Source organism: Euprymna scolopes, chromosome 36, assembly GCF_053919585.1.
Source record: "Euprymna scolopes isolate OS-2025 chromosome 36, ASM5391958v1, whole genome shotgun sequence".
Classification (NCBI taxonomy): Eukaryota; Metazoa; Mollusca; class Cephalopoda; order Sepiida; family Sepiolidae; genus Euprymna; species Euprymna scolopes.
The window spans coordinates 82,959,594-82,987,373 of NC_136517.1; the positions used below are offsets into that span (position 1 = coordinate 82,959,594).

At 33.5% G+C, this 27,780-nt stretch overlaps 1 protein-coding gene across 4 annotated transcripts in view; it reads left to right on the plus strand.

The window, feature by feature from the left end:
- The window catches only part of LOC145260636 (protein transport protein Sec23A-like), an 81,060-nt gene extending 54,676 nt beyond the window's left edge, over positions 1–26,384 (plus strand). For 2 of the 4 annotated variants that reach the window (XM_080118962.1, XM_080118961.1), the window contains exons 13-19: positions 120–226; positions 6,023–6,176; positions 7,274–7,513; positions 13,670–13,756; positions 17,577–17,732; positions 18,990–19,049; positions 25,677–26,384. In XM_080118962.1, coding sequence (XP_079975088.1) covers positions 120–226; positions 6,023–6,176; positions 7,274–7,513; positions 13,670–13,756; positions 17,577–17,732; positions 18,990–19,049; positions 25,677–25,766 — 894 coding nt within the window. In that variant the 3' untranslated portion in view covers positions 25,767–26,384. Of the gene's footprint in view, positions 1–119; positions 227–6,022; positions 6,177–7,273; positions 7,514–13,669; positions 13,757–17,576; positions 17,733–18,989; positions 19,050–21,727; positions 21,749–25,676 lie in introns of all 4 variants that reach the window. The other 2 variants (XM_080118958.1, XM_080118959.1) reach the window with 2 other exon arrangements.
- The last annotated feature ends 1,396 nt before the right edge of the window (positions 26,385–27,780 follow it).

The window sequence follows — 27,780 nt, forward strand, 5'->3', positions numbered from 1 at the left end:
TAGTTTTATTATATTTATTTATTCACAGTTCAAGTTTAAATCTTTCATATGTCGATAACTCAAACGGTAGGGAATACAGGTGGAGCACTTTATGTTGTGGCTTTTCTCTTCTCTTCTAGCACAACGCTCCCATTCCGCAAGGGGGTCGTGGTTTCATACAGTACATCACTCAGTATCAGCATTCATCCGGACAAAGACGAGTCAGGGTGTCTACAGTTGCTCGCAAGTAAGTAGCTTTTCATTTTTTCCATAGTTTCGTCAATGAATCTCCAACAATGAGGAACAATACAGGGTGGAACGATAAAATTGCCGCCCTAGAAAAGTTGACAGGATTCCATTTCCGTTTGATGCAAACCGGTTTTATTTATTTATTTTTTTTTTTGTTGCAAACGCTCTATTAGCTGTCCAATTGTGTACAAATCCCCACGAGCGATAGGAGCCTTCTATCATGTCTGAAAGTGACACAATATTCAACAAGCGAGATTGGAGATGTGCCGCTGTACAATTCATACTCTCTACCAATCTAAGTTATAACAGGACCATTGCCAGTACCCTCAATATGCAAATCCAGACAGCTCAATGAAGTTTCCAGCCACGGTTATGGTCTTTGGTGTGGTGTCAAGTGAGGGCCACTTCACACTACCTTACATCTTCGAAGTCAGCTTAAAAGTTAACACCAAAGTGTACCTGGCTGTGCTGTAGTGTGGTGAGCCCCTAGTGCAATCAGGTGGTCGCTGGCAGACTCTGGGTGTGGCAGCAGGACTCGGCGCCGACTCGCAAGACCAAAGAGACTCGGGCTTGGCTTCAGAAAGAGTGCTACGGCTTTGTACCCTTCTCTCATTGCCCTCCCCATCTTCTCTTCTGACCTGAACCAGCTGGACTACTTCGTTTGGTCATACATCGAGAACATCACCAACATGACCTCCCACAACACCAAAGCCAGCCTGATTGCCGACATCCGCTGAATGTTTGCAGAGCTCCCTCCGGCACTTGTGTAAAAAAAGGCATGCTCCCAATTCCGGACCCATATCGAGACTGTGATTGAGGCTGAAGGCGCCTACATTAAATAGATGTCAGCTCTACTACATAATCAAGTTACCTGAAGTGATTTTTTTTTAATGAAAGTTTTACAATAAAGTTTTAAGTGTTGTTTTGTTCAGGGTAACAATTTTATCGTTCTATCCTGTATAAGTTGCTGCGGACCGCCGTACTTGGTTTGCATTCATTTGGGATGCTGTGTATTCTCTAACAATGATGACCTGTTTATAGGAGTTATGTCAGAATATTTAATTCACAAGTGGTCTTCAACCACAAGTATGGGTTCAATGTTTATTGCCACGGGTCAGGATTACGATGATATTGATTTCTGAATCAACATTGTCTGGGTTGCTTTCAATCACTTACAACCCCATCTGTAGTCTTGCCCCAAGATCCAAATAAGTATGTAAGTCCAGATTTATCAGGCACTTATTCGCTTCATCCTTCTCTATGGCTGTGAGACCTGGCCGATGAAAGTTGCGAATTTCGAAAGGTGGGTAGTGTTGCCAAATTTTCGGGAGATAATTTTATTTTTTACTTTTCAATTACGTTTAACTGTTCTGGATTTTTACCACAAGCTCATATCTTGCATATTTATATTTTTCCCCACCAGAAGTTGAATGATGTCGTATATCACATCAATTTGAATGTCAATGGGTGACAATGTCTTTGTCTGTTTTGAGGGGTTTTTTTTTTTTTTTTTCATATTGCTAAATAACCAATTTTAATTTTGCTAAAAGAAATTTATTTTATCAAAAAAAACAAAAAAACAAACAAAACGGATAAAGAAATAATTGACATTTTAATTATTTGTATTGTTATCAACTGAATTTTAAACAGGAACCCTTTATTTAATGTACAGGGTAGATTGTTCTCATACCATCGGCCATGATGGAAGAGAAGTAATTTTTAATTGTATTCCTAGTATTGAAACCAATACTTAACATTTTTGTTTTATTAGGAAAAAAATGAGATAATGTGTAAATATTAAGAAAATGTTATATATGTATATGATTTAATGTAATATTTGTAAAAATATTTAAATAAAATATTTTAAAAATTAAAATGTGACCTTGTCTGTGTGTGGAAACAATCTCTATCAAACTACTTTGTCAGTTTTTTGTCTACACACTTCAAACTAGATATATAGGAAGTTTGGACCATATGGAACAAATTGGATTCGGGGTTTAGCTGGTAAAAATAGCTGCTAAGGGGTCAAAATTGAAAAAAATTTGGAACTTGGTAGGCCTAAAACTAAACGTATTACTTCTATACACTAAATCTTTTCAATAGAAAATTTTGCTTTATAATAATACTAGCGGGGGGTACCCGGCATTGCCTGGGTGTTTGGAAGTAAAAAAAAAAAAAAAAGTTTTGGTAGATAAGTATGAGGATCGAACCCGAACCCTTGAGGCAAAGTTGGAAATTAAAGTGTGAAAAAAAAAAAATGTGCGGCATTAACCATTGGGCCACCGCGAAATACTAACGGAAACACGTTTGAATTTATTTAACTATTTAGAATTGGCAGGTGCACGTTTTAATGACTTAATGAGGTCAACTTTGACTGCGGGACAGTATTTTAGTTACTTATTTTTATTTCCCAAGATATTGGGGGAGGGGGAAACCAGCTCCCCATAAAAAGGGGATTGTCCAAATTGAATAGCAATTGTCTGATATAAGGAAAATTTCCACATTTGATCAAATCTGATTGCTTTCAGACATTTCTGGCGATCGCGACCGGAAAAAAATACTGCCAGAATTAGTGTTGCTTTTATTATACAAAAAAGCCTAATCCACATGCGGTGAGCGAAAAATGTTGAATATTTATCTTTTTCAAAGTCGAGCAAATTAAATAGACAGGCGACCTCCATTGTTAACTCGTAGATATTATGATTTATATGTGATATAAAAAGTTTTAAGTTGTGAGCCGACCGACCGCTTCTCAGAAAAAAAGCCTTTTACAGACATACACAAAAAGCGAACATACATGCACACATTTTTGCTTTTATATATATATATATATATATAAGATTTATGAAATCTCCATAAATTAACATTATTTAAGCATATTTTACGACTGGCTAATGCTGGGCGGCATGCTAGTTAATAATAAAATCTTTTTTATTCAGTAATAGCAGGATTACACAGCGTTGCTCGGGATTACCACTAAAAACAATAAGAAATTAGTGTTTAATATTATCTACCTCTCTCTATCCGTCCTTCTATGTCATTCTTTCCTCTCTTCCTCACCCCCACTGTCTTTTCAATCTCCTCCTTTTTATTCCCCGCCCATATAAGTGAAATAAAAAAACTTAAAAAAAAAACTGGAGAGGCCTCTAAAGCACTACTGAAACTTAAGGAGGCCTCCAGAGCACTACTAAAAACCACCCTTTCTGAGTTTTTTGCCTCCCACTCCTTCCTCCTCCATTTGAATAGAAATATGATAAAATCTGGAGTCAGTGTCTTATCTGTTAAAGAAAAATAGTGAGTCGTTTATTTGAGTTTGTTTCTTAAATAACAAGTCAGATTACCACATCTGGGTCAGTGTATCTATCACTCTCTCCCTCTTCAACACAGTTCAAAAATAAGTCTACAATCTAATAGGTTCTGCACTATCAACCAAACTCCAACCCCTGTCCCATCACCACAGTACTGCATTCCTGTGTTTGTTTTACAAGTGTTTTAATGGAATGTACTCTGATGAACTCATAGCACTTGTGCCCCCTCAACGTACATACTTCAGATTAACCTGTTAAGCAGCAAAATCCCACCCCTTCACTGAGATCCCTGGATGCCAGAAAAGCCTTCAACTCCAATAGTGTCTTACCTCGGACTGCTTGACTTTGGAATTCCTTCTCTCTGTTTCCTGCTTTCCTGATTGTATTAACCTGCAGAAGTTTAATATAATGTAAACAAACATCTTGCTGCTCAACTCCCCACAAACTGACCCCTGTTAAACATGATCCCAAATAGTAGCCGCTTATGTCCAAGTGGCAGTATGCCTTGCATGAGGTGAAAAAGAGGAAGAAAAACCTCATCTGGCCAATCATGTCAAGGTATATTTCAGACTAAAGCCCTTTTAATGAAGCTTCCTTTATAATACCTTTTCTAATAATATCTATCTTTTCAGTTTATACTAGCAGGGCTACCTGACGTTGCCCAGGGCCAAAAAAAAAAAAACCAAAAGAAAAATAGGACATTCTATCTCCCTACCTCTGCTTTATCTTTCTCTTTTTTTTTCCCCCCTCCATTTTACTGACCTCCTTTTTCTCCTCTGTCTACATAAAGGGGGGGAAAAAAAAAAAGAAGGCCTCCAGAGCATTACTAAAAACCACCCTTTCTAAGTTAATTGCCATCCATCTTCCCATTGAAATAATGTTGATAATGACAATAATTGAAAGAGAACATTAAGAAACAATAACTAAAATCTGGAGTTAGCATCTGACAATTTTGAAATGTGTTGGCCCTTTCCAAATTCGTGGATAAGATTGAAAAAGTTTGAAAAATTGAACCCCTTCTAGCCCAGTTAATATTCAAAGAATGTATATATTTGTTTTGTATGTTAGATAATACTAGTAGGGACACCCAACGTTCTCTGGGATCGAATGAGGATCAACAACTGTTCCATTCTCCCATACTTTCATTGTCATCAAATTCGGCGAAATCACCCATATTTTAATAAAATCATTTTTTTTTTTTTTTTTTTTTTTTTCATGGAGGTCACCACTTATCAAGGCCCGGAAGCCACTTGGGGATAAGGGTTATTGCACGTACAGTAATCAATGGGATAGTATCGTAGTAATCGTTAGTATTGGAGATTTGATAAAGTGTCTTACTTAATGGGGGCGATTCATCAGGAATTTGTTTATGTTGGACTTGAAGACATCCAAGTTGTAGTCAGGTGAGAAACGGGCAAACAAAAGAGAGCTCCACAGGTGTGCACTTCTAAGAAAGAAGTTTTTTTCATGGAATCTACGTTTTGATTTAGGCACAGATAAAGAGTATGGAAAATTACTGACAGTGGTTTCAGCTAGACGGGTGTTTTTCGTGAAAGATTGGCGAGGGGGGGGGGACCAGAGATTGGAGCTTGGACGAGCACTTGCCATGGAAATAACGATAAAACAAAGACAGGCTCGCTCGTTAGCACATCTGCTGTAGATCTAGCAGAATGGAATTGATTGCTTATTCCAGTCTGGGACCCCTTCCACAATGTAGTGAAGGAAACTTCACATACCTCCCCACAGTGGCTTAGTCCACAATACATTGTAGTCTACATTGCACTGTGGAGAATCTACTGTTGATTTAAAAAAATTATCTTTAAATAATGGCTTCACTTAAAGTTTAAAATCCAAAAGACAAGTATCATGGTTCAATTGTGCTCTAAACAGAAACATTCACTTTGAACGTGCCTCTGTCTTATAAAAGAATCTACAGTTGATTTTATAGGCTGTGCCTCTCTGCTTGTGCGGCGATAAAACTTCTCAAATGCACTTGTGATGTTAGATTGTATAAAAGTGTTAACTTTGGTCACAATCAGACTTCCTTCTTTCATCCGATTTTTTTTATTATCGATACTTATCAGAAGCAATCTGATACAAAACCTATCTAAGAACACTCCCAGACACATCAAGTACCTTTGTGTGAAATTTAAAAAAATATTGCCCCAGCCATTTCTGAGTCCATAGCGAACAACCTCATTCACACATACAAAATTTGTTTTATATAATAGTAGAGCTAGAGATTTATCCGGGGCAACGCCAATCAAGAAAATACAAACTTTGTGGCAGTTTGTTTAAACTTTTAGTTGAACACGCAGGCACCTGTCCTTTACATAATAGTTTTTGAAACATTACAAAATATTCCAATCAAAGTGATAAAATAAAAATATTTGTTTTTTCAATGTTGCCCATGGCTAGTTGTAAAAGTAATTATTGTTTCTGCTGCTTCCCATGAATTTATTGTTCGTATTTTGCGTCATTTAAAGCTGGGCTGATGCATCGACTAATATTCAACACATCTCGGCTGGATTTGACCAAGAAGCTGCTGCTGTTCTGATGGCCAGAGTCGCCATCTTTAGAGCTGAGACGGATGATGGACCAGACGTGCTTCGGTGGCTGGATCGCATGTTGATCAGATTGGTTAGTAACTACTTTTTTCTTTTGTCATTTTCTTTTTTCCTTTTATTCTTTCTTTTCCCTTTTGCTTTTTTTTTTTTTTTTTTTTTTTTTTTTTTTTTTTTCACTTTTTGCCTTTTTTTTTTCTGCCTTCCTTTACATGCCTTTTTCTTTACACCCTTCATTTTTTTATCCCCCCCCGCCTTTATTTATTTATTTTTTTTTTTTTTTACAGCCTTTATTTTTCTCCTGCTTTCATTTTTTTTTTTATCGTCCCCACCCTTTTCTCCTGCCTTCATTTTTTTTTTTTTTTTTTTTTTTTTTTTTTTTAAATTATTATACTAATCCAAGTGTATTGATGTGGTTGATTACTTATATATCAAGAACAAGGTCTCTGGTCGTTAATCTCATGAGAATTTATAAGAATTTAAAGTTTCAGACTGAGACAAGGTAGGCAACTTTTGCCTTAAGAAGTAAAGAGTTACTTCCCTTATTTATTTATTTATTTTTATTCTTTTTTTTTTTTTTTTTTTTTATCCTAACAAGTTAATTTGAAATTTTAGAAGCCAAATAAGGTTAAGAATGTTTTGAATGATTAAAATCATTTAATAAAACAGTTTTCTCTCACTCCACAAGGGGATGACCCATTGAGGTTAATACCGTCAATGAAATAGAATTAAAAAAAGAAAAACAAAAAAAGTCTCAGAAAAAAATTTAATCATTTAATAAAATATTTTTTTGTTTTCTAAAATTTCAAATAGCTGTTTTATTTTTAATTCCAGGGTCAAAACTTGGTCAAATTGCATAAAATTTTGTGCGCAATATTTTCTTTCATTCATAGATACTTTACCATAAAAATTTTCCTTTATTTTTGGTATTTTTATTTTTTCATGGGGAGGGGGTGCACCAAAAATTCAACAGAGGATGCTTACCAAAATCTGCTTACTGAAAGATAAAGCCTGATTTTATAGTAATCTTCCAGTTGTAAATTATTAAGATATAATTTATTATTGTTAATCTTTGTAGAATCGTTCTCATCCAGTTATTTCTTTACATTTGTGTCTTTCCACTCAAACCAGAACATAAGTTTTTATTTTTTTATATATATTTTTTAATTCCAGTGTCAGAAATTTGGTGATTACCACAAGGAAGATCCAAACTCATTCCGTTTCTCACCAAACTTTTCTTTGTATCCACAATTTATGTTCCATCTTCGGAGATCGCAGTTTTTACAAGTGTTCAATAACAGTCCAGACGAGACTACCTATTACAGACATATGCTTAACCGTGAAGACCTCACCCAATCTTTAATTATGATCCAGCCGATTTTATATGCTTATTCATTCAACGGCACCCCAGAGGTAAGCAACAGAAGATTTTCTTGGCTAACATTTTTTTTTTTTTTTTTTTTTTTTTTTACACATTTGAACAAAAATCGTCTTTTTTTTTTTTTTTTTTTTTTTTTTTACAATGCTGAATAAAAAAAAATATCAACAATATCAGATTTAGTTATTGATATAATGTCCATTCTTCTCTATAACCTCTTTTTATCAATAAGATATTAATAATTATATATACTATTATAAAGGTCACTTTGTGTGTGTGTATATGCGAGTTCCTTCCTCGTAGGTTCCAAAACGGCTGAGCCAATCTCTTGCAAATTTCACATAAAGCTAATTTATATATCTGGCAGTGTTCTTAGATATGTTTTGTACAGAAATTCATCCAATAAGTATAAAAAAATAAAAAAACCGATCTTAAAAATAATCCTTTTTACAGGGGAATATTTTACATTACACCAGCAAAGGGAAATAATAAAATCTCAGTAAATCATTTTTCTAAAGAAAACAAAGAGAACAAAAAAAACAGATTTTTTTTTGTTATCTGGAGATATAGTATAGCTTGGTGGTAAAGCATATGACTACAGATCGAATTGTCCCCCTGTTCAAGCCTGGGTGCACCTGACCATTTTATTTTAATTTTTTCTTAAAAATTTATTTAAAATCACCACACAGCATTTCTTTGTTTGCATATATTTTAAAACTAAACATTAATCAGTAGTGACTCTTCCAGGGCATTCATCGTCAAGCCCAAATATAAGCTGACATGATATTGTAAACAAACGCATAATTTGATGAACAACATTATCATTATTATTATTTTATATTTTTACGAATTAGTCCACCAGGCAAATTATTCCTCATAATATATAATCAATAGAGGATTGATTCTTTAATAATACATATGCAGTCTTATGTTTAAGCATATTGTATGACCAGGCAATGCCAAGACATCCAGCTAGTGTGTGTGTGTGTGTATATAAGGCTGTGGTACTGTCCACACTTTTGTATGCCTCGGAGACGTGGACCCCCGTACCGAAAACAAATTTCGCAACTTGACGTCTTCCATAAGAGATGTCTACGTGCCATTTGCGGTTTTACTTTGAAAGACAAAATATCAAATGCAAAATTATTCACACTTTGTAAAATCAGTAACATCGAAAGCTTCTTAATCCAGTCGCAGCTTTGATGGGCGGGTCATGTGATGCGAATGGATGATGATAGGATACCGAAGCAACTCCTGTATGGCCAATTAGACAGAGGCCGTCGAAACGTGGGACGACCATGGTTGCGTTACAAAGACAAAATAAAGTCTAATTTGCAGGTTCTAAATATTGAATATAACAACATTGAGCTAACTGCAAAAGACAGAAGGAAGTGGATAGAAATGTGTGACAGAAAAATCAAGGAGTTCTCGGCGTTTTGCATCGAAAAACTAAAAGAAGCGAGAGTCAAGTCAATAAATAATACTGAGCAGTGTGGAGCTAAATTCTCGCGGTTATATGTCTGCCACCACTGCGGTCGCCATTGCAAGTCTCTAGCAGGACTAAAGTGCCACATACGTCTAAGTGAATGGTGACACGCTGAGTTCTAGACCTTCAGGTCAATTGTCGGAGTCTCATACGTCGAAAATCGACGGAGAATCCATAAGTGACTTAAAGGTTATGAGGGTTTTTTGAAGCATGAAAACTATGTTACTTTTTGTATTTAATATTTTATGTTTATATTTCAAGCGGTCACCCGTTCTTGGTCATAATGGAGGACCAATTGAAATATAAAAATAAAATATTAAATACAAAAAATAACATCGTTTTCATGCTTCAAAAAACCCTCAAAACCATTAAATCACTATTCAAGAAGCATACATGCACTTTTAATATATATATATATATATATATATATATATATATATATATATATATAATTTTATTTGCCTCGAATAAAGTATGTTGCCACTGAGACATAGGAAGCTAATGTGAATTAAGAGCCACATGTGTTTGTTGACATTACATTTAAATTTAGCATGTCAATACAGTTATGGAAACGGATAGCAGGGAGGGAATTCCAACAACATTAATTGGCTAACATTTTTATTTCTGTTTGAATAAAAATTCTGTATTTTTTAATTCAGTAAAAGAAGTCTGCAATATCAGATTTAGCTATTAATTAACAAAACTCCTATTCGTCTCTTTCCATCTATGAATAAAGTTTATAATTTTTATTTTTATTCACCTCAAGCAAGGCACATTGTCATCAATACGTAAGGGGCTGCTGTGAATTAGGAGCCAGATTTATAGGGGCATGCTAAGTGGGGAGATGTGCAGCAAGATACTTGTTCATGTTACACTTGACACATTCGGTGGAAGAACAACGTAAGTGCCACTTACAAATAAGTTAATGTTTGGAGCATAAAGATACTTCTTTGAGCTTTTAAATAGAATTTAATAATAATGTAATAGAAAAAATTTATTAACTATTTAAATACAATCTTACAATATCATTCTAACATAAAGTACAAATTTAACCAGATATAGTTATAAACTATATAGAAATCAGGGCAGTGAATCATACAGAACAGAAAAGCACTTTATATTGACTCTATTAATATATCTATGCTGAATTGAATTACATAAATATACAAATCGTTTATTTGCAAGTCTGAAAAAATCAAAACAAATAAAACAAAGAATTTAAAGAAAATCTATGGTCTTAAGTATCCACATTTCAACTGACGTATATCAAATATTCAAACACCTATTTTCACATAAATAATTTGAATTCAGCAATTACTTTTTGGTGATTAGATTTTTTGATATTTTATGCGTTTTGTAACAAAAATCTCGATTTCAACTTTTGGCACTTTCCTCGTTCTTCCATTGAACGCATCATTTAAATTTCTACATTTCAGTACACTTAAGGAAACAGCTTGTAGGAAGGGAATTTCAGAGGCTAGCCATTTGAGAGAATTTTCTATTAGAGTAGAAAGTCTTCTCAACTGTGAATAGATGGGATTTAGCTGATTGTCAGGTGTTGAGTGGTGGCAGTGGGATCACTAGAACAGAAAGTTCATCAAAGCACTTTCCATTCAAGTAAGCACAAGGGGTGCAACAGTATTGCGGCATAATCACATTGACATATAGGTTCTCACTAAATCATCAAAGTTAAGCAATGTTGAGCCTGGTCAGTACCAGATGGGTGACCAGTTTGGGAATACCAGGCACTGTATGTAGGACGTCAACACTTCCCTGTAAGAGCTGTAAAAATCTAACATCGTCATCTCCCTTAACTGGGATATACATGTGATGGGGACAGCTTGTGAATTTCAGACTCCCATGGAACTTTCTCCTTTGGAGGAAGCCAGTTAAACCCATCTTGAGTTAGTGCCATAGTTTTCTTTTTTTTTTTTTTTTTTTTCTCAATAGGACAAGGACTGGAGCTTTACAAACAGGGAAAGACTTATTAGTTCTAAGAGGGAGAGGTTAGTGGTTGATGCATGAACTTAGATGTGACAACAATGCACTAAGTTTATAAAATTCCTTACTTTCTTTTTTTTTTTTTTTTTTTGAAATTTCACACAAACATTAGTCATGGTGAAAGTAAATTTTTGCCGAATGGATTTTCCGTGATAACTCTGGTTGCCACCCTAGGGGCCATTATAGGGGTAAAATTGCTACTAAAGTGTTCATCCATTCGTACTTTTCTTAATAACCATGCCTTGGAGGGGTGGGGCCCCACATACATGGCTTGTTCTTTTTAAAACTTTTAGCTATAAAAACTATTTTGTATTTTTTTTTTTTTTTTTTTTTACAGTGATCACCACTTATCAAGGCCCGGAAGCCACTCAGGGATAAGGGTTATTGCAAGTACATTACGTTAGTGTGGAGATTTGCTGAAGTGTTTACTTAAGGGGGCGGTTCATTAGGAATTTGTTAACATTGGACTTGAAGACATCCAAGTTGTAGTCCGGAGGGAAGCAGGCAGACGGAACAGAGTTCCACAGGCGTGCAGTTCTAAGAAAGAAGCTTTGTTCATGGAATCCGCGTTTTGATTTAGGCACAGATATAGAGTGGGGGAAATTTTTCACAGTGGATTCAGCTAGACGGGTGTTTTTCGTGAAAGATTGGCGAGGGGGGACCAGAGATTGGAGTTCAGACGAGCATAGATTTGTTATACTGAGCCGAACTTTGGTTGACCAATTGGGTGGTTTAGTGTAGTATTATCCAAACATTTTGCAGCTTTTCATCTAAAGAAAAGAACCACAGATACCCAACTGACGGCAACAATGAAAGACGCTACCAACTCTCAAGCTACTTTGTATTTTTCTTTTTGTTTTTTGTGGAAAGTTATTTAAGCTTAGTTAGACTTAGACTTGATTTAAAAAATAAAATAAATATACAGAAAAATTTTATGATGTACACGCATATCAGGGAACAAAGATATCATGTTCCAAAAATCATGTAAGTTGATCAAATAGTTTTTTTTTCTTTTTAAGGAAATCAAATTTTATAAGTTTTTAGTGATTTAAAAAGTTTTAATAAATAATTTGAATACAAACAAAATCTCTGTAGTTGAATTGAATTGTCGCCTTTGAATTTTGGCAACATTTAAGAACATGACCACTGCTGACCTTTTCTTTATTTCCTTTATAAAACTTAATTTTCTTAAAGAAAACAAAAAAACATAACTTGATCAAGTTATGTTTTTTTGTTTTTTGCTCGAAAATTTGAAAATGGGTAGCAAAATACTAACAACATTTTATTCTGTTAGAAAGGAGCTGTACAAAACAAGAGTTCACTCCCTCCTCCCACTAGATTGCAAAGTCGATTTTGTATTCTACCAAGGCAAGAAAGAGTCTTCTGACTGGCAGCAGTACTCCATGTTTTATGACAGCAGTACTCCATGTTTTATATGTATAGGATTGTATCAGGAGTATGGTACTCTGGTGCTGTAGAAAGATCCAATCAATTTTCTAGCACTTTTTAGACATCCGGCTCCTAAATCAAAAGAGATTAGACCATTCCTGTAATGACCTGTTCTAGCAAGTTCCGTGCAGTTCTAGGAGGTCCACTCTTCCAAGATTTGCCTTCTCTCTTTAAGGAGTTAATTTATTGCTAATTGCCTGAGGCGCCCTGCCGGGAATACTAATGGGGCTGCACTGACGTCTTTTACAGGGTTAGAAGGTTCGTCTTCTGGAGCACTGACTTTTTCAATCCCACTTATCGAACCTAGTGTCACAATTCTTGTGATAGGGGAGAACTAAATACCCAACCATTTTTCCAGCGACGTTAGCAACAGGTTTGATATAAATTAGTGATGGGATGATTCCAATATTTTTCCCGATTCCGTACTAAATTCCTGATTCCGATATTTTATAAATTTCTAAATATTTTACTATAAAATTGTTCTTTTGTCCCAATTACTGTAAGAAAACATCTTAAATGTGCATATATTTTCTCAAACATAAAAACACACTTGTGAGGGGGGGGGGTGATCTAGTGATTTTAGTCTCACTGGAAGTTTAAATCAATAAATATTTATTTTATTATTACTACAAGCAATGGAAGATGTTTTATAAAATCAAAACCGAATAAGAGATAATTAAAGGAATCAGTTTTGGCATCAGAAAAATAGGCTCAAATATTCCCAATACCGATTCCAATACCTCAAAAGCCTCTGATTTTTTTTCTGATTCCGGATTCCGATTAATCATCCCAACACTAAGATAAATCTTCAATTTTGGATCTGGAATGAAAGTTTGTCTTAGAAGCTTATTAAAATAATGGGCATCCATAATCAGAGAGTAACTTCTTTCAGATTGGACAAAATAAGAATCAAAATATTGGTGAAAAGAGTGAAACTTGGTTTTAATGTAGCATTTTCCCTACATTTTATCGTATTTTCCGTACATTTTATCCAATATGAAACAAAAATTCATTTTTATGTGTACTTTTAATCATTTGGATCTTTCAAAGATTTTGTAAAGATTCAAGTGAATAAGGTTCGAGGTCATATCTGCCAAAATATTGAATAAAAAAAACAAACTATTACAATAGTAGTCCACCAAATAATATCTTTTTGTTTATTTATTTTATTTTTTTTTTAAACAAATTGAAATCACATTTTAAATGAAAAAACATTGCTCAGAATTTTATAAATATTTTTTTTTTTTAATTTTAGCCTGTTTTATTAGACACGAGCAGTATAATGGCGGACAGAATTTTATTAATGGACACATTTTTTCATATCGTCATTTTCCATGGAGAGGTAAGTTCAAGACTATTTTTTCCAGAATTTTTTTTTTTTTTTTTTTTTTTAATTTGCAACAATTGAATTTTCAATTATGTAGTGATGAGTGGTTTTTTAAAAATTAAATTATGATAAGTTATCTGTTTTGTTTTTCTCCGGGATTTCAGATTTTAGCATATGGGGAACTAAAACCAAAGATTTCAAATTGCAAAAAAAAAGCTGATATTTGTGCAATTTATGGACCGTATTGAAATATTATTTTGAAATCCGTTCTTAACATGAGGATAGCGGAGCTTTGTTAATTATTCTGTACTTTCATTTAATAATTTAATAAACAAAAAGTAAAAACTGAATTTTACTTGAAAAGCCTATCCAAAAAATAGCATGCAAAAGTACCAAACAGCTGAAGAAAGCAGAAGACCTGAAGATCAAAGACTGTCACACTAAAATAACAATTCACTAACTTAGTACAAAAAATAAAAAATAAAATAATACAGCAAAAAATGAAAACTATTAGAAATTAGCGAGTTGAATTTTATTAAAAACTAACCTGGATGCACAGCGTTGCCCGGGTGTTTGGAGGTGTGTGTTGAGCAGCAAAAAAAAAAAAAAACAAAAGTGGTAGTAGGCAGGCTTGAACCCGTACCGCGAAGGTGGAAAAAAACATGAAAATAAAAACGTGACGTTTTTGCCGTTGTGTCCATCGCCAAACCGGAAGTGGTGAAGATTTAAATTAAGGCTAGTCAATCGAAAAGAGGGGATGACTTTCAAAAATATCTGCGAAAAAAAATCGACTTCTCTCTATAGAAAACTGAGTATGAAAGCAGTAATGTTTTTAGCCAAGATTTCTATATTTGTCATCCGAAAGGTTGAGCTTCAAAACGATACGGATCTCATGAAAATCCATCACTTCTGTCAAAAGTTTTAGGCAGACATACATACAGACAGACAGACAGGTGAGATTTATATTATAGATGAAAAAAGTCAAATATGTGTAGCATGAACTAGGTACATCTTTTCTAAAAATGTAATTTTTTAAATGCTTTCATTTTTAAGTCGAATTTGAATTTGTAAGTTTACAAAGACAATGCAATGCAGATGTTTTTTTTTTTTTTTTTTTTTTTTTTTTTAAATTATTTACAATCAAGTTTTGCTGATATCACATCTTCAGGCATAAAAAGTTTGCACCCCCCCCCCTCTTTCCATCTTTGTGGCTTGATGTTACTTGAAAAGTGATCTTTAAGATTTTTTTTTTTTTTTTTTCAAGATGTTGTAATCATATTTCATGTGACATGAATTAGATTTTTTTTCCTCAATTGTGCGTAAATTTTAATTTGTAAGTTTAAGAAGCCAATATAACTTGGAATTATTTTTAAAAAATATTTATTCATTTAAAATCGACTTAATTTCAATGATATACCACCATCTTCAGACATAGAAAGTTTTTTTCCATCTTCATAGCATTGTTATGCTAAAAAAAAAGTCTCTATTCAACATCATAGAGTAGACAATAAAATTGTCGCCCTAGAAAAGACCACACGATTCCATTTCCGTCTGATGACAACCGGGTTTTCTTTTTTGTTGCAGACCATCTACTAGTTGGCCAGTTGTGTACAAATCCCGAGTGATAGAAGCCTTCTATAATGTTTGAAAGTGACACAATGTTCAATGAGTGAGATAGGAGATGCGCCACTGTACAACACATGCTCTCTACCAATCTAAGTTATGACAACAGAACTATTGACAGCACCCTCAAAATGCAAATCTGAGCAGTTTAACACAGACTACTCACGGTTATGATCTTCGGTGTGGTTTCAAGTGAGGACCATATCAAGCTAATTCACATCTTCGAAGTAGGCTTGAAAGTTAATACCTGGATGTGCTGCAGAGTGTAGTGATCCCTTGGTGAAATCAGGGGGGCCGTTGGCAGATCCTGGGTGTGCAGCAGGATTAGGCACCAGCCCAAAAGAGACCAAGGCTTGGCTTCAGAAGGTGTACTATGACTTTGTACCCTTCTCTCACTGCCTCCCCTCCTCCTCCTCTCTCGACCTGAACCTGCTGGATTACTTTGTTTGGTCATACGTTGAGAACATCACCAACATGACCTCCCACAACACCAAAGCCAGCCTGATCGCTGCCATCCACCAAGTATTAGCTAAGCTCCTGCCAGCGCTTGTGAAAAAAGCATGCTCCCAGTTCTGGATCCGTATCGAGGTGGTGATTGAGGCTGAAGGTGGCTACATTGAATAGATATTAACTCTACTACATAATCAAATTACCTGAATTGATTTTTTTTTTTTTTCTATGAAAGTTTTAAAATAAAGCTTTATTCCTCATGATATCCCAAACCTAACGCAAGCTAATACATCGGTTTTCGGTTACCTATACGCATGTAGTATTGTCTGTTATTAGAGGTGGTAGACTTAGTGGATTAAAGTTGATAGCTAAAGTTAAATTTTGCAGTTCAGTTGTGCACATAAAAGAAAATTGTGAATTTTTGAATGCGTCTCTGCTGTATCAAAGAACAAAATATTCCTCCCAGAGAGACATACATTACTGAATTATACTCTGTATCCGAGTGAGAGTTAAAAACGTGTTGCTTGGAGAGGAACAATATGAGAATATGATGGATTTATCGTGTGTGTCGAAAGCTCCGAGGAAGATTAAATCTGAACAGAATATGTGGAGATGTGTGTGGAAGTGTCGACTTTGGTGGTATGGTCACACCAAAAGAATGAACGAGTTTTGGGGCTAATAGCTGTAGAACAACGAAGCCATTTTTCGTCTTCAATAGAATATCTTTGTTTATGGCTTACACTTTTTTTTAAAACTATGAACGCGTTTTTGACGTTGGACAAGAAAAAGCTTGAGTGAACAGGCCGTGAAAGGTTCGGCCATAACAACCATGCGATATCCCAGTGAAGGTTGAAGACGTGTTGCATGAAGAGGAATAATGTGAGAATGATATGATGGATTTGTAATGATTGTACCTTAAAGACAGGCTTAGATCTTATGACCTCAGAGGAAAATCATGTCTGGACAGTATAGCTGGATGTATACAGAAGTGTAGACTTTGTTGGTATGGTCACATTAAAAGAATTGATGATAGTTCTTGGGTTATTAAGCGTAAAAGAATTGAGATCAGTTCATAGGGGGAGGGGAAGAAGAAAATGGAGGAAATGATAAGAACGGATTTGAGGGATAAATGAAGACCTGGCCAGAGATTGGTTTATTTTGAAGTCAATTTCTTGAACCTGTCCAACACATGCCAGCCTGTAAAATGGACATTAAACTGATTCGTTGCAAATTATATTTACAAAAAGATGTTGATGAATCTCTTATTCTCTCTCTTTTTACAACGTGAATTTTTAAATGCACCTGTCATGTTAAAGAGCGACCTTCCAAACCCCCCCCCCCCTTCAAAGAGGAGATACAGTGCCATTTTGTACTATAAACAAAAAAAATTTTTTTAAGTGGTCGGAAAAACAAATATTTAACAAAAAAAGGTTATTAAAGGCAAGATAAACTACTCTTTTTAAAACTTAGCTGGGTAAGTTTTTAGTGTTTTAATTAATTTTAAAGCATTTATTTACTTGGAAACAAACGTAATGTAAAATGTTAGGTTAGGATAAGAAAAAATGGCTGACACTAGACGGTTATCTGAGAAATCTGTATAATCACTTAAAAATAAAAAATAAATTAAACAAAAGACTAGTAGAAACTCCTGCAATAAATGTTATGACAAATGCCCGAAGACAAACTTATATGATGCATCCTTTTTATATTTGCAAACCCGTGCTGATGACCGATTCTTGTTTTCCTTCCTCGTCTTTTACAGACGATAGCGTTATGGCGAAAACAAGGCTACCAATCACTGCCTGAATATGAAAACTTTAAACAATTGTTACAAGCACCCGTTGATGATGCTCAGGAAATTCTACAGACGAGATTCCCAATGCCCCGATACATTGACACAGATGCAGGTGGTTCTCAGGTAAGTCTACAATCTTCTGTTTATTAATTGTTAGCATGGTGACCCAGCATTGTTCGGGGGCATAAACAAGCTAGTTAAAGTGTCTATTACATCCCCTCCTCTCTCTCTCCCCCACTTTCATTCTACAAAAATAAATATCTAAAAAAAAAAAAATTTTTTTAAATAAAATGTTTGCCAAGAATATATCTATATCTTTAACTGCATCAAATTTTTTTTTTTTAATTTTGGCTCAGAAAAATTTTTCGTTGACACAAAAAAGGGAGTAATTATGTCATGAGTAGAGCTATAACAACAGAACATCAGTACTTGTACAGTTTAATCAATACATTAAAAAATGAAAATATCAGTTATATTGTATGTATCTGTTATGGAATGAATTTCTCTGAAAAAACATTTCACTTAATTTGATCAAGTAGTTAAAGAAAAAAAAAATGCTAAGAAAAACTTTGAAATACTTGCTTGTTATTGAAAAATATTAGTGTACAAAATTTACCTACTAGAATTTTAAGAAATATAGATGCATGTATAAGATTAACGATTTTATCTTTGTGATTTTATTTATATTCTCTATTATATATGAATCATTTTTTTCTTTTTATTCTTATTGAAAACGATAATTATTAATACTAACATGACCTATAGAAATTTCACAGAATGAAAATTTGAAAACAAGGCTACATCAAAGGGAGGTCACTCATATTCTTGTCTAGGGTTGCTAGATTAACCTTAAGTCAAATTTCGCTTTTTTTTTTTTTTTTTTTTTTTTTAAAGCAGTTTGTCCTTCCAAAATTGTATTTGACCTTTTTCAAAGCCTAACGTAAAGACTAAGAGAGGAAAAAGCAGAATATTATATAGCTGTTTCTATAATATATGAACAATATTTTTATCTGTTTATATTTTAAACTAAAGATTGCGAATCCCTTGTTTGGGGTATAAATTTATATAAAAAAAAAACAAACAAAAACATGCACACAAACTTTCTCAGAATATTTAATTATAATATACAGATTAAATTCTTTTACATCTTTCATCAGACAAACCCTAAAATGTTCTTGTGAGTTTTATATCTGAATTTTCTGTGCATTTTTAACTTCAATTATAGCAGAAGCAAGATTCAAATCTACATTTTTAGCTATTTTTGCCTTTCTCCTCCTTTCCTACCACTGGGAAATTTTTTCCAAGAGATTGTTCTAGAAGTTAGCTTCTTATTTTATTATTTATTTATTTATTTATTTATTTTTTTTTTTTTTTTTTCAGGCTCGTTTCCTCTTGTCAAAAGTGAATCCTTCTCAGACACATAATAATGCATGGGGAATGGTAAGTACGGCATTCAGATTTGATTGTAAAAGTTATATTTTTTATTTCCTTTTTATTTTCTTTCTTTTTTTTCCTTTTTATTTTTTTCTTATGTTAGGTGCATTAGATGCATGTGGTTATATCGGTGTCGTCTTCCTATTCAATCTAACGCGATGATTTCTTGATTTCTACTGTCTCTATAAGACGAAAAGATATAGGAGAATGGGCCAAGTTATATTTGTTTTTCGGTCGGGGGGGGTCATTATTTTATATTATATTATATTTTTTAATATTTAACTAGCGCAGGCAGTGGCACCCAACTTTCCCCAGTTGTAAAATACACTTAAAAATATTTTAATTTGTCTAGATTTCGTATATATTATTATAATCGGGATTTCAAAAGTAAAAATATTTAGGTGCCATCAGCTAGAACCGAAACTGTAGCATTCAAAGCTGGTGACGTTACTACTGTAACAACGTGACACGCATATGAACTGATTAAAAATTAAAAATAAACTAAGATGAATGTACAAAATATCTAACATTTTTTTTCAATTTTGGCCCCCTTAAAATTATTTTAATCAGCTAAAGACCCATAAAAGAACGGTCCATAAAAAATCCAATCATTTGAGGGCCCCCAGCACCACTCTGTGACTTTTAGTTTCGGAAAAGATAGTTTGAAAATATGGAGAAAGACAGACAGACAGACATAACCTTTCATATGAATTAGGTATTAGGTTGCCCAGGCTGCACACTTGCTTCTAAATTCACTGCTTTGGACAAATTTCTCAACAGCATAAGTAAATATACTAAATGAACAAGATCCTTTAAATTACAAAAGGCGGTAATCACTTTCACAACCAAACACGAAGCAGTTTGCACAGATCACAATGCTTTATGAATTTGATGCTATTTTCCTTTCATTGCAGAAGTTCATGATAGAGCTCTCTGGTATCTAAAATGAGGAAATCACAAATGTTGTTGTGTATGAAGTTTGAATTCTTAGAAATAATCAGCCCAAACAATTTAGGCACTGGCTTCCTGATTTTAAATGTACCAAATGTTGTGTTTGTTTTCTTTTTGTAAAACTCAATCATGTTTTGGAAAGTGAAAAACAAAGTAACAATTTTCTTTTACAAAGCAACCAAACCAAACACCATGAATAAATATTTGAAGCTAAAAACAACTTGAAGCCTAAAAACTTTTTCAAAATTACTGGATTCGACATTAAATAACTCAAAGGTTGATATGCCGTAAAACAAAAGCCATCAACCAACCAAATTTCAAGGTTTTGATGTACACTGTTTTATTATATATATATATATATATATATATATATATAATAACTACTTAATTTACTCACATAAAATTAATATACGAAAGTATAGATTTATGCATTCAAGAGCGAGTCAACACTCAGACGACACCTGGTACGAGTGAAGCCCCACATGGAGGAGAACATGACCAAGAACTGCATATACTCCATCCCATGCAGTTGCAGAAAGGTTTACAAGGGTGAAACATGTCGCCCCCTTAAAGTAAGGGTGGAAGAACACCGAAAAGCGGTAACTAAAGGGGAGACGGAAAAATCGGGTATAGCCAACCATGTCTGGATGGAGAGGGAGGGACCATCGCCCCCTATTGGATGAAGTAAAAATGATAAACAGAGAGACCCACTGGAAAGTGAGAAAACTTAAAGAAACAGCTCACATGCTCGTACATAACAACCTACTGAGCAAACCAAGCAAAGAGCTGAATGCAATTTGGACATTGTTTTTGGTGCTTGTGTAGTTTAGCAAGGACATTTCGCATGGTGTTCTGCAGTCCTGAACGTGCTGCCTCAGAATTGTGTGAATGCACATGTATCAGTGTCATATTTTCAGAGTTCTGTATTGTCTAATTATTGTGATGTTCCGAAGTTTTTATGCAGCTTAGCAGCCTCTGTCAATTGCTAATGGTTTTATAATCATGGCTTAACAAAGTAAAAAAAAAATATATATATATTTATAAAGACTTTTTGGTGCTTCTACAGTGTAATTAGGTTTAAAACAAATGCATTTCAGGTAAAAGCAATATAATGTACTTATGTCATGTCGAAATTAGTATTAATTCCAAAAATTGTGAAAAATGATCCAGTAGAAAAATAATCATAAGTAAAAAATGAAATTTATCAAATTATGGTTTTATCGATGGCAAACTAACTTATCTCCCTTGCTTTCAATGAAAATCTGCCATTTCCAAATACAAAATGCTGAATTGGTAGTATCTATGACTTTTTTGTAAAAAAAAAAAAAAAAAAAAAATGAATAAATAAATCTAGCTCCTCATCTATTGGTCATTTTTTTATATTTTAATTAAATTTAGTCATGACACATAAGTATGAAACGTTTTTACCGGAAATGTCTTTGTTTGGAATCCCATTATACTGAAGAAGCATAGTTTTTTTTCATTTATATGAAGTTTGTATATTTAGTAATACTCTACTTAAGTTGGCCGTTTATTCAGTATGACATAAAACACAATGTTTACTAACTTTGAATAGCGTTAATTCTCATACGGATTAAGATACCTATATATATATATATATATATATATATATATATATATCAGCACTATATATGCCTATCTAAAATGTTTAGAAAAAAACACTTGGTTTTGGATATGCACATTTAGTTAAAATTGCAATCTTTTTCTCTCAGCAGACACCAATTTTCAGCCAGGTATTTTACCAAATCTTTCTTTTACTGGTGATGGTCCATCATATTTGGGAAGCAACCCCCCCCCTTTTTTTTTTCACAATAACAATAAATAATAGTAATAAAAATGTTTTTGTTCAAAATCAATATTCAAAATATCTGGAGTTTCATCAAATGTCCTGATGGTTTGGCAGGATGAGAGCAGACTCAAGGCATCTTTTCAGATAGTGTTAATTTTTTTTTTTTTTTTTTTTTATTAAAGTTTTCTTTTGTGTAAAATTAGATGCTTAATTGATTTATTAAAAACATATTTTGCAATTTAGAAGTAATAAATTGTAATTTTGATAAACACTCGCTATATTTTTTTTTTACCAAATAAACTAATCATAAAGATTTAAAAAAAAAGTTACATTTATGAAAATTAATTTTTTAAAATGCTTTAACCAAAATCATGTAACGTTATATCCTTTCTCTAAGACTTTCATAAAAAATCTTGGGTCCGTCTTTCTCTATCAGCATGTTTTCTTCTGATTTTCTACTTTTTCTTTTTTCTGTGTGTGGTTGTCGTCAAAGATTTTTTGCTGCTTTTTTTTTTTTTTTTTTTTTTTTTAATATCTCATTTAAATAATATACAAGGTACATGCCAAAAGAAATGTCTCCTATTTTTATATTCCACCTAAATGGATTAGAGGGAATTGCAAATTGTATTATGATGACTGAATTAATGCATTCATCACCTCAGTTTCATTTCTCTGTTGCAGATATTGACAGTGTGAGACTCCCTAAAAAAAAAAAAAAAAAAAAAAAAAAAAAAGCAACCCATGTCATGGATGTGTGTCAGAAGCAGAGATATGTTGTTAGATTCATCTATGCAGAAACAATTGACCGATCTTTGAAATTTATGGAATACTAGAAGGCCACCTCGCGCTGCCCAGTCATAAAATATGCATAAATATATTTTAATTCATACAGAAACTGAAACGTGCATGCGAGCATTGTTTTTACTTTTTGTAAGTAAAAAATAAAGTTACTCAAGCTGAGGTGGAAATCAAAAAACTAAAGAGTCGAGTAGGATAACTATTACGCCAGTATGACATGATCTTTAAAATGTGTTTTTTTTTTAAAATCTACTTCATGAATGGTTCACATGGCAGATTCATTATGTTAAAAATATCTTAACCCTACCAGACTGATTTACCGATATACTGATAATTTCCAAAAAATGCTATATACCAAGTTACCGCTAAACTGGTATTTTTCTGACCACGTGTTTTTGTGTTGTCAAGGAGCTAAAAATAACTTCCCAATCGCTGCTTAATCTCGATTAAGCGCAAGCCTAACGTTCTGCAAATGACTTTTGTTTTGTCGGAGTTGTGTGTTGTTTTGTAGACTAAAGTAGCCATGAAGCGAGCGAGTGATGAACCAAGCACTTTGACAGGTAAAAGAGGGAGAGAAAGGAGTTTCGCGGTCTAACAAGTGTTGGATAAAGTGACAAATTCTGATCCAGACGAAGGCGAATTTGATCAGGAATATGTTTCTGAATCAAGTAACACTTGTGATGAATATATCGATGAAGGAGAAAGTGATGATAATTCTGATGATGCAAGTGGGCCTAGATCAAAATCGAGTATTCAAAGTAAGAGGCGTGTCATTCAACCAGGTGATAGTGGAAATTCTGGTATGGTTGATGAGGGATGGAGTTGCAATTTTGTAACTCCAGATCTGGATTTCACAATTTTGCCCAGGAGGCCAGGCACAGGGGCAAATTCTGGTAGGGTTAACATAATGAATCTGTCATGTGAACCAATCATGCATGTTCATTTGTGAAACGGTTAACAAATAGATAAAAATCCAACGACCCCCCCCCCCACATACCAATTTTTTAATTTTGACCCCTTAGTAGCCCCTATTTTCTGGATGTAAGCCAATTAAAGTTTTCCATGTGTCTGAATACCATATATACGAAATTTCAAGTCTAAAGATGAAAAATTTGTTGAGTATATAAGTTGAGAATTGTCCGCACACACACACACACACACACACACACACACACACACATTCTCACTTTTATAGGTAGAGAGATTTATTAATTAATGTTTAATATCCAGTCTTTAATGTTCACAAAAATTATTCAAACACGAATGTTGATCTGTTGTAAGAACAAATGAGATTTATTGAAAAAAAAAAAAAAAAAAAAAAAAAAAACTCTTTGACTTGATGGATTATGTCTTGTTTTTATGCATCTTGTTGGTGATGGAATTGAAGCAATTTACCAATATTTCTTAAAATATTTTGTTTGATCCTACAGGTTTGTTTGGTAAGATATGTTTATCTTTTGTTTTGATCGTGGTTGATATCTTTTACCTTTTTATTGTTGATATTTGTAAAGTTGAGTTGTACGTTTTTAATGTATTGTTGAAATTGCAATTTTTTCCATTGTTTTTAACAACCTCCTTCCCCAACACTTTTTTTTTTTAACCTCATCTCCCAACACTCCATTTTTTTTTTTTTTTTTTTTTTTTTTAAACCTCATCTCCCATCATTTATATCATTTTTTTTTCATACATTGAATGGAATGGATGGATACGTTTTATAAAGATACTTCAATGTAGCTTGGCAAGTGTGGGAGGACATTATCCTAAATGTAAATAGCGTCTTTGGTCATTGTCCAGAATTCCCCCTGTCTGATGTGCATACTTGGGATGGAACAAAAATATTGTATTCCAAAGATCATGTAAATTGGTCAAGTAGTTTAATTTTTAAAAAGATAGTTTTAAAGCAAATTTTTTTTTTTTTTTTTAATGTCCCCTTCCCCCCATATTAAGAATAGCTCTGTAAAAACTTGATTTGAAGTTGTCTCCCTTGTTTCTTTCAGCCTGTTTTCAAGATGGTGTTGCGAGAACATCTCTTGTAGTTTAGCACAAAAATTCATTTTATTCAAAAATAAAACTACTTGAATTATTTTTGGACTATATTTTCGTTTTGTCATACTTTTTTCTTTTTTTTTTTTGTTTAATATGAGGGAATTCTAGACAAGTACTACATTTTTTTTTGCTAAATGCTCAAATTGGAAGGATCTTAGGATAGTTTTGTTTTTAATGTCAACAAAAAGATTAAGGAGATTCTAGAAAGAATTCTAACTTTTGCAAAACTATTAGTTTTGCCAGATTTTTTTTGGGGGGGGGGGGTTGAATTTGAGATTCTTATCTTCAAAGACGTGGAAACATTTGAATTTCTGCATTCTGGCTACCTTGGTAATATGTGCTCACTAAATAATCATGATTATGTCGAGAACATTATTATTTTTTTTATTTATTTTTTTTTTAAGAAAAAGCTGATTGTTTCTCTTGTAACATTTACCCATGGGACCCCCACACATTGTGTGCAGGCTACGTTGCAAAGGAGATCAAGACAAAAAATAACTCCAACTCATTTTTTCATGAAATGATTATTTCCTCATTTTCTCTTCACACGTTGATTTCTCGTTACAGCTGTGATGTCACCCACGTCTCTAACATGTTCTCTCGCTCCTATTTATAGTCTTTTTTCTTAGTGTGATGTCATTTCATATGCACTTGCATACACATATGCGTGTGCACTCTGTTATACTCTTATGACAGTTCTCTCTGAAAACTGAAAATCCTAATTTTGCCATGAATGCTAAAAACTTCATGATAGAGTAAAGGAGTTAGATTTTTTATTATTATTAAAGAATGACTTCCTGTTCCTTTCCACGTATGCACTCAATGTAGTTCTCTTAATTAGTCTTTCTTAGTAGAAACTGATTCAAGTTGTTTAGGTAAAAAGTTATTTTTTTTGTGCTGCTTTCTCTACATACCTACAAATGACCATGACTCCCAGATTAGGAAATTTTTTCACTTTATTTATTTATTTTATATTTTGCAATCCACGGTTCAATTTCTAAAAATCTGTCTTGTCTTTATTTCTGCAGGATGGTGGCGCTCCTGTCTTAACGGATGATGTTAGTTTACAGGTGTTTATGGAACACCTAAAGAAACTGGCCGTCTCCAGCTCCTCCTGATGAGTGCCGACCCTAGTCAGCAGTATCACGCAATCGTAGAACACACAAATGAAATAAAAATGGAGGCTTGAGAAAAATCCAAGCGAGGATTTTAACCAGTTTTGGTGACAAACGGAAATTCTGCCCTTTTTGATTTTGAACTGGTTGACTCTATTTTTATGACGGTTTCAAATTTTGTTAATTTCTATTTCTTTGAACGTTCTCATACAAATTGTCCACGTATACATAATTTGACATTTAATGACATCCAGTCTTAACCACACACACAATTTTCTAGGTAAGGACAGAGAAAGCTGGAATAATTACAAATGCAAATTCTATTTATATACATGCAAACATAGTCTATTCCTCTTTTTTCTTATTAATTCTTCCCTTCTGCCTCCCTCTTTTATTTACCTTTTCTTTTTTTTTTTAAATTTTCCCACCCTTTCATATCCCTTTATTTCTCTCTTTATCACTCTCCCCTCATACTTTTTCTCACTTCTCTTCCTCCCTAAAACCTTAAAAACAATTTTTCTAAAGACTATAAAATTGACTTTGTCTATAAATTGTTTTATTATTGAAAGAAAGAAAAAAAAAAAATAAAATAAAAAAGTAAATAAATAATTTCTCTTGTTATCTTTGAATTTTTTGTCTTTTTTTTTTTTTTTTTTTTTTCCTCTTCTCTAGAAATGTTTTGCAATCTTACACTGGTTTTGGCTCGCTTCAATTAAACGTTATTTCTTCATATCAACTTGAGTTTTAATCCCACCTCCTCCACTCACATCTCTCAACAATACATGTAAGCAAGTATGGGGGAGGGGGAGGGGGGGGTAATATGATGACATCAAACAATTATATTCTTATTGACTTGCCTCCCCACAAGGACAGTTAGACCCGAGGTCAGTTTTTAATGTGGGGAAAATTCAGTTCTGGCTAGGAACAAAAATAAAAATTACATCAGTCTAGAAAGATCTCCTTCACCGATTAAGGACAGCAAAGGTGAAGTGTAGCATCAGAACAGATACTACACTTTGCTCCCAGCCAAAAAGGGCAAGAAATTGTTTTAAACATCGTATTACATTACGTTGTATAAACATTCTTATATTACATTGTATGTATAAATAATATTATTCGGATAAATAGTTTGTTTACAAAAACGTGAGTTTTTTATATTGTTTGTAGAAATTTATCAAAAGTTTGAAGAGTTATTTCCCTTTATCAATTTTTTTTTTGTGATTGAATTATTTTAACTGAAGAAAATCAACAAAATCTACACAGTGAAAGATTTATAAGAAAGCAGATGAATTATGATTCAACGATACGATAAATATGTAATGTGAGTGTTAGACAGATTTAGATCTGGTAACTTCAGAGGAAAATCAAATCTGGACAGCATAGGGAAATGTGTGTGCAGAACAAGAGACTTTGATGGTATGGTCACATCGAAAGAATGGATGAGTGTTCTTAGATTAATAGATGTAAAACAGTTGAAGTAGCAGAGGATGGCCAAGGAAAACATGAAAGTGATACAAATGGCTCTGGAGGATGAAGACTTGGACAAAGATATGTTAATTTGGAAGTTAGTGTCCATCACAAGCCAGCATGTAAAATGGACTAATTCGATGATGATTAATAAGTTGGCAGATCAAATTAAAACTAGCAATAGTGCTGAAATTTTAATGATAGAATTGGATGAATCCAGGAGAAATATTAGTTAAAAAAAAAAAAAAAAAAAAATTGTGAAACATTATAATGAAATATCTTGTTATACATGTTTTAATACCGAACTTTAAGCCCTTTAAAACCGGGCAAAACTTATAACCCGTTGACTTAGAATGTGTGCTTTATTATAAACTAGCCTGGGTGCCCGGTGTTGCACACGTGTTTGGAGGTGTGTGTTGAGAGAAAAAAAAAAATTGGTGGTAGGTAGGCAGGCTCAAACTCATTCTGCGAAGGAGGAAAAGGTGAAAAAAAAACCCAAAAAAACTGAGATCTTTGCCGTTGCATCCATTGCCAAACCGGAAGTGACAAA